The 8,291-nt window shown below is 43.0% G+C and overlaps 1 protein-coding gene across 1 annotated transcript in view; it reads right to left on the bottom strand.

Moving 5' to 3' along the window:
- Positions 1-1,755: 1,755 nt before the first annotated feature.
- The window catches only part of LOC119440667 (protein turtle-like), a 115,420-nt gene continuing 108,884 nt past the window's right edge, over positions 1,756-8,291 (bottom strand). Inside the window, 3 exon segments of the mRNA XM_049662187.1 lie at positions 1,756-2,110; positions 6,165-6,205; positions 7,375-7,402. Coding sequence (XP_049518144.1) covers positions 1,998-2,110; positions 6,165-6,205; positions 7,375-7,402 — 182 coding nt within the window. The 3' untranslated portion in view covers positions 1,756-1,997.

Here is an 8,291-nt window from a genome sequence, read left to right as displayed (position 1 = left end):
GCCTAAATTTCGTCCTTCTCGCTTTAAGCGGCTTCGTGACTTTGCAAACTCAGCATTTTAAACTAAGTAATCTGTTACAGATAATTAAATAAACACCATCATGACTGTCCGACAGCAGGATTCGAACACAGGACGTCTAGTACAGAAGCCCAAAATTGAAACCCTTATTCCACGGACGCATGCATCGACAAGTGGTGTAAACACCCGTATGAATTTCTCGCGGACCAACAAGCGAATTGAGACGCTTGGACGCCTCGACAGGCTGAACCGCTGTAATTAGTAGCGATTATGCGTGTTCCCCGTCTCTTCTGCAGTTATACAAGTATAGATTGCTTTGAAATTTAGGAGAGTTAAGGCAAATAAAGGGTAATAAGTAAAGCCGCAAGAACGTCTCAAGCCGGAAGCACGAAAATCGGACAAAATCATAGACTAACCACGACTCCAAAGATCGGAGTGCCAGAGTTCCCTCTAGTAATTATTGAAGGAAACGCCTTGGCCCAAACTATTGTTAAAACACTGCAGTCTTGGTTTCAAGGGTAGAGTATAAGCTTCGTAAGTAATTATTCCAAAGAATGCTACGCACTGTATGACTAATCCCCCCTGGGGAGCTTCCGCCCCAATTTTATTGTTTTATTTTGTTTTGTTTTACTGTTTTATTTACCCACTACCGGAGGTTGGCGAGGAACTAGGTGGTTTTACAAGTGTGTTTTTGGGAAGTCTGCTTGTATTGCTCCTTTTCTTTTGCTTCCGAGGACAGGATTTTCTTTCCCGCCGCAAAGTTTCTGTGGTGCTTCATATTTTCTGTACGCCTACATATTTCCTTTTTTGTTCACTTATTTAATTCATTTAGAAGCGGTGTGGATTCAAAACCGATTGAGTGCCCAAGCCTGAATGGGTGTTTCTAAGTAAGGCAATGATGGTAATGTCACCGTTTAGCCATAAACTTCTGCCTGTAGAACGTATACAACAAGATTGTTCAGCGAGCTTGTAATTATAGTTCAAGTTGTAATGAAAGAAAACGAAATACAAAGATTCGAGTGGCTTTTCTAAACAGTTTCTCTTAATTCAACGGAGTCACCTCATCTATATTTTATTCTGTCAAACCACGTACGCATTGAATGTACGTTATACCGAACCCATCTTCATTTTCATAAGGCAGCAGGTCATCCGTTGAAACTGCATCGCTCAAAATCTGTGGAAAAACAGCTGCACAGACACAACACAGGTGGGTACACGCCTATGCTTCCTACCTTTCTTTGTGTTACTATCTTCTAGAAGATCTCTTGGAAAAAAAAACCTTGAAGAGTCATTCGAGATGCACTATTTCGCAGACATTTATCGACATTATGATCCTTTTGGGGTCGAGGTCAGCCAATTGCATTTATTCATTCTCCAGACTTCGTGTGTGTTTCTGTGGTATACGTGAGGAATCTTAAAACCATTCCGTGCCACGCTATTATTCGCAATTGTGACCAGAAATGGCCAAGTTGTTTTTCAGAACCCCAGTTGCCAACATGGTTTAGTTCCTCAGAAATATTAAATTCGCTTCTTCTTGCACTGCTTCATGTGCTGCCATCTACCACAAGCACGAGAAAGCATTGATATGAACCTAGGTTCTTCCGTGCATTGCTAGAAAATGAAAAGTACCGTCGACGAACTGAGCTCGTCCCTTGGCCGTTTTTACCAGAAACACGGGGACGAACCCAGCTCGTCCAAGGCGCGGAAGTAAGTAAGCGGATGAATGTCTGTTGTTCTCACGTGTTCACTTTATTTACACCACCGAGAGAGAGGCAACAGGACGAGTGTCCACTGCCGCAAACGGGTCTTCAGCATGTCGACGCGAATGAGAAAGCGGCTTTAAGGCACGACACGAGGTTGAGCATTTGTCGACGACTGACGGTGACGATGAAGGCGGGCCTTGAAGAACCGCGACGGTGGTCCAGCGAACCCGCTGAGATGTGACAAGTTCCTTCACACGACAACGGGGACGGCCCAGGTTAGGATGGCGAAGAGGCGCGTAGCTTGGACCGGGAGATCTTCGGCGTGCCGTCAGAGCCAGCTTTCGACAAGACAACTTGCTTCGTAGTTATCATGTCGGGCATGTTTTCCGCTGCACAAAAACGAACGGTAAAAGAAAACAAGGCAGTCATTCGCATGAAGAACAGAAAAAAGAAACTCAAATGCGGGAGGCGTCAGTTTATGAATCGTAACGTTTTACTGTTGCCGGGACGGCGGCGAGAACAGACGATGATGGTGATTCTGCCACAAAGGCCCATAGAAACATTATCGCGTTACAGGACTATTATTGGAGAAAGAAAGTGCAAATAAAGTAAATAGGGAAATCTTTACAATGATAGGTAAACCGACATAGCTACGCATTGCAGTGGTGGCGCCGTGCGTCGTAAGAAGTCATCATGTTCACGTATCGCTATGTCCCAGCATTCAATTGTACACCAGTACTAAAGCGTTCGCAGTCAGGCCATGAATATGTTTTCCCAGAGAAACACGCACAAAACATATTAACGGAACAAGGCCAGCAGCTACACACAGCGACGTCCCTAGTGTGCGGGCATTGACAGACAAGGTGGTCATTCGTATAGCTCTCTGACGCGAATGAACATGCCACCATGTGAGCCTTTATCGTAATGGGTGCCGTCCCTTCATTGGTGGTGGTAAATTAGGCGTCGTGGGGATTTGTTACAACCACCTCATGTGAACACATGTCTTTATTTCGCAGTTCAGGGCTCCTAGAAAAGTCTGATCATCTTTTGACAGTTGAGTTACTACTGGACAGGCGAACGCCATTAAGTAAGATAGCTCCACGCCACTGCGCAATTTTCGCTACCAATTCGATAATCTTTGTCAATAAGTGAACAAGCAAACAAACAAACAAATAAATAAATAAATACCACGGCATATTTCCGCTTCGTAGAGCTACTTCCTTCAATACGTGAAGCTAGAAACGATATTGTCTGGAGATTCGAGCAATCCTTATTTAAACCTGTGAAGGCTCAGTGATGCAATTACGGCTAGCTCAGTCAGCGTGAGTTTCGTTGGAATCCAATATTAACGCGCAGGCAGATACTTTCTAACCATCTTTCCCGATGACTGTTGCTCACATGTAGGGTCGCATAGCAACCAATAAGAAAAAAAAAGAACAAGAATAGCGTGTCACTGCAATGGTAACCTGTAGTCTAACTGCCTTCCATATTCTACACCACGCGTCGCAACGCCTCGATAGTTTCTAGACACGTCGATAACCACGCGGCGCTTGGTACGAAGTGAAAGGAGCTGGTCCACGCTCCAAACGCCGCGCCTGGCACCACACCGTTGGCGATCGATGCAGCGGCTGCATAACTGCGCCTCGCACCGCAACAGCGTGGACCACAGGCTTGTACAAGTCGAGTGCGCGAGGTTGTGGGGCGGCTGCAATATTTTAATAAACGTGCAGCCAAAGCCAAATAAAGCAAGTCGACAAAAGTTAACATTAGCCAAAAAAGCTGACGTTCGTCATAGTCGAGGTGACCAAAATGCGCTGGTACTGAGATATTGCGGATTACAACTAGACGTAATGTGTCATTTCAAAATAGCGCGCGTAATTTACACTGCACCGCGAGATAGTCATGCACGGGAATACTGCGCTTGCTCGTATAGTCACGGACATGATACACGTCAACAATTTTTGAACCCTTTGTGGCCCAGTGCTCTGAGAAAATTCATTACCCTGCGATGCGACCTTGGCAGTTCGAGATAACAAAATTACAGGTCAGTGGTTGCGAAACGCGAACACCGAACAGCGCTGCTGTGTGATAGCGGTGACAGGCTGTAAGAGGCTTTAAGGAACGAATTGAAGGGCACTGAGTAGCGTCTAAATTCATGCCATTCTTAATATTCAGAATTTTATCGGTTATTAACGGAAGTGGTTGTCGCGGCCTGTTGGCATAATTTTGAGTTGCTAAATCTTCAAACTGCCAAGACGATGACATAACAGAACAATAGCCGAATTACTTGTAAAGCAGTAAAACAATGACGACCTGCTGACAAAACAAAGCAGAAAAAAGGGCATTCATGCAGCACAATTGAGCAGCATTTTTTCAAGGCAGAAAATATAATTTCTATTAGTTCAATTTATGCGTAGCGCTCACCTTATAATTGCGCATAAGTTAATAAAAGAGGCGTCTATGCGCAGACTTTAATAAAATATTCTTCCCTCTTTAATATCCTTTACGCGTATGGCTGTCTCAGAGTGGAGGGCCTAGCACTAACACATCCCTCTCATCTCAATTGTAATGTCGGTGCCATCTGGCGACCATCCTTCAATTGGAAAATGAAGAGAGAAGGAATTCCGAGATGGTCAATGAACCGGCGCAGCACCCGCTGTCTTTAAGCCTGCGAACGAATCGAAGGCCTCAAAGATTACCGCGCTGCACAGGGCTCCGTCGAACGCCGATCATTGAGTCTTTGTCCGAGCGCTTCCAGTATCGATTTTCCTTCGACAGGCAGCGCTGCTCCTTTCAATGAACGCACCCCAAACACTTCCGCGAGAAATAAGTAAAGAAAGCAATGCGAACTAGACTTTGCACACAAAGAGCTACAAAAACGACGTAGTAGTGGAGGTAATCTATGAACCAAATTTGTTTCTTCCCCAAAAGGCGGCTGCTTACTACAGCTACCCCAACTACATCACAGGCGGTAATAAAAAAATGTGTCTTATTCGGCGGAGTCGTTTTACACACAGTCGATGCGAATCACGGCAGTGCTTTACAACATTTATGTGCTTGGTCTGAAACAGTTTAATTTCAGCAATGAATATTATCTGCGAAATGCAACAATTATTTTTCCTAATTCTGCCTCATCGTACTACCCCCCCTCTCCTGTCTTTTGTGGACAATGTACTCAATTTGCGTGTTCTAGCGAAAACTAACATAGCCAACGCTAGAGATGTGCATATGACCATATCTAGAACTATAAGGTTGAATACGATGGGTTAGAAACAGCAGTGAACTTGTTGGAGCAGAATAGTAGGAATCCAGTTGTGAAATTGAGCCCTGAGGGCCATGCTGGCGCCTATTCTCATACATGTAAAACACGAAAGGCTTTTGCGAGATAACCCCTGGGCCGATTTTAATAAAATTTGTTGCACATTTTGAAGAGAAAGTAAAATTCTAGTAACTGTCGGAGGCGGAATCTTCATTTAGGACCCTTATTGTTTTACAAACGTTGCCGAAAATTGGGAAGCTTGAAAAAAAAATGGAAGCATGAAGTTAACAAATCTGTAACCCTGCACCAAGAACAGAGTTTTTAATAATGCTAGTGACATGTACCTCAAAAAAGGGGTTACAAAACCAAAGCATAAGGGGATAAAAGTGTATACGATAAAAGGTCAACAAAAATAGCTAAAAAAACTAGTTAGTGGTGTTAGTAAATTAAAAAGCTACAACCGTAAAAGGTGTATAAACATAAAAACGCTTCTCTAAAACAGTAAAAGTACATTAAGTGGAGCCAATATGCAGTTCTGTAAACTGCATCCGTTAGAACATCCAAAGCAGACTAATTTGATAAATAATACATATCTTACGAGAATTTGTTACCTTGTTTACAAGGGTTCCGTAAAATTCATTCTCACGTATGAATGATGCACTGCAAAATTGTGTATAATATATCAATGTTGTCCACTTTAAGTGCACTATTAGGTACACTACGGTGACTGTTTGGGCGTGTTGGTAAGACATGAAGGAATTTCATGCGCACAAGACGAGGACAGAAAAGAGTCTAAGGCGCACGATCACAGTGTGTCTTAGCCTCCTCTCTGTCCTCGTCTTGTGCGCATAAAGTTCTTTCAAAACTATTGGCACAATTTGCAGAATTTTGGTAAAACCTTGACGGCTTTAATAAAAACTTGTTTACAACAGTCACCAGATCTTAAAGATCTTTTTTTAATGCAACAAACCTCGGTCAAATTTGGTGTGGTTGCTGAGAAAACTGATTTCTCCTTTCCCATGTGGTTATATAGGAGCCCCCGACCTAAGGCTTCCTGTACAGCCATATGTTGGTTTTTGAACTTTAACGTGCCCCTCGCCACCACTAACCGAAAGCAGGCACGCGGCGGGACCCAGGCTCGGCAAATAGATTCGCCCACGATCTGAAGAGCGTTTGTAACTTACCTCTCAAGTCGGTGTTGAGGTCTTCGTTCTCATTGGGATGGCTGCATCGAGTTCCAAAGTCAAACATTACAGAAGTATGAATCACATGACGAAGGAATTGAGATGAGTGAGGGAAATGAGAGAATTTTTAAAGAAAATTTGGAACAAAACGTGGTTTGAATCAATGATCGCTTTCGCAAGTAGTAGTGTAGAGCGCTCTTAACCACAAATATTACTACTGTTGTAGCATATGAAACAAGCGGGCGAGAAAAATGTGATTTAAAAATCGAATCCCAACCTCCATAGTTCATTGCAGTACGAAGAGTAAACTGAGCAAGTTGTTATTAATTTACGCCGAAAAATTAATGCATGAACAGGCAAAGACATAGGAAGAGAACACGAGCGCTGTGTAGTGTTCCCTTCAACACAGCGCTCGTGTTGTGGTCTCTGTTTTTGCGCCTTTGTCTGCTAACACGCTACATTTTTCGACATGAGTCATTGTAGTAGATTGCGCCATTCACCAGTATAGAAAGTATCCCACTACGGCACATAGCAGTACGGTACAAGACTAGTAGTTGTTTTCTTCGACATGCTTTGAAGAAACCCTTATAGTCTAAAATAAACTGTAGGCCTCCTCTACAATGTTTCTCATATCCAACTGTCTATGCTTTGATCGTAAATGACTGTAAGTTATCAGGAACTATCCAACTGTTTTCTCGACAGCGTGATGCTATATCGCGTTCGCTATTTCGTATATACCTCACACGAATGTGACAGCAATCATATATGGAAGATGTGGCTTTTACTACCGCATGCCGTAGCTGTATCTTCGTCCACTTTTGTTTCCCGTGTGCGTATTTTTTTACTTTTAAATTAACAAGACCAGTTAAATTCCCCTGTGTTTTCACTAGTCTCATTGATTGTTGGCTTCATACGATTGTAAGTAAACAAAACATTAAGCCTCTCGGTTCATCTTATCCTAGTCGCTTTACAACACATAGTAATGATACGTGTGTAAACTGTAACTGCTTTACACTATTACTTTCAATTAGTGACAATGCAAAACAATACGAGTCATCTCTCAAAAAAACGTTGTCAAACTGAAATTTTGGTGCTTTTATAGGAGATGTGAAGGAAGTATAAAGCAGGCGCAAAAGAAAAGTAGGCGTAAAAACGCGGAATAGGTGTTTAAATCTGCCGGTTACGACACAATGGAAGCCAAATCGCTCACCTGTCACCTTGATTCCAACTGTTGGTGGCTGCATGTACAGAAGGTAAAGAAGGGAAGTTCAATATTGTCACGCTGTGAGTGATTAAACACTGGCAAAAGCGTAAGCCATGAATTTATCGGGTCAACTTGTGCCAAGAAATGCATGCAACACTCACCTCACAACGACAGCGGCTAACCCAGTCGTCGGTATAATTTAATCCCACGGGTCGAGTGCGTCCATTATTTATCCATGGCCCACCGCACATTCAAGATTGATCGCTCTTGCTAGCGTACATTCGAGGATGTACTACATTATTTGCAACGCGCGCGCAATCTAATCAGACACGTTTTGCTCCCTGAAGAATTGGAGACAGCGTTCAAGAAATTTCGGTAGCGACTTGGACAGAGGTCAGTGAACTCTTTATTGTGATGCTGTTATCTTTATATGTTTCGTCCAATTCTTATTTATTTTATTTATTTGAGCATTGTCATTTATTCAGTTATATTTTTCACTGTCTAATATAGAAAAACTGAGTAACCGAGGTACTCTTCAATCTCTTCACAGCAAACCATTTATAACAGAACAGAACAAATACAATAGGAATGGCTTGCGCTGAAAGATAACTTGATAACAGGGATAAGTTGGTGAAATCGAACATCGGCAAAAAGTAAACCAATGCGCGCGTGGAAATATACTGTATACTAAACCAGCCCGTCACTTAATCAGCCCCTGCTGCTCGTTCTTTGGCGACGTTCTCGTCCATCCAACGAACTTCGTTTTATTACTTAAAATGCAGGTTGTGGTGTGTGTGTGTGTGTGTGTGTGTGTGTGTGTGTGTGTGTGTGTGTGTGTGTGTGTGTGTGTGTGTGTGGTGTGTGTGTGTGGTGTGTGTGTGGTGTGTGTGTGTGTGTGTGCGTGTGTGTGGTGTGGTGTGTGT

Source organism: Dermacentor silvarum, chromosome 2, assembly GCF_013339745.2.
Source record: "Dermacentor silvarum isolate Dsil-2018 chromosome 2, BIME_Dsil_1.4, whole genome shotgun sequence".
Classification (NCBI taxonomy): domain Eukaryota; kingdom Metazoa; phylum Arthropoda; class Arachnida; order Ixodida; family Ixodidae; genus Dermacentor; species Dermacentor silvarum.
This window is presented reverse-complemented; position numbering and strand designations above follow the sequence as displayed.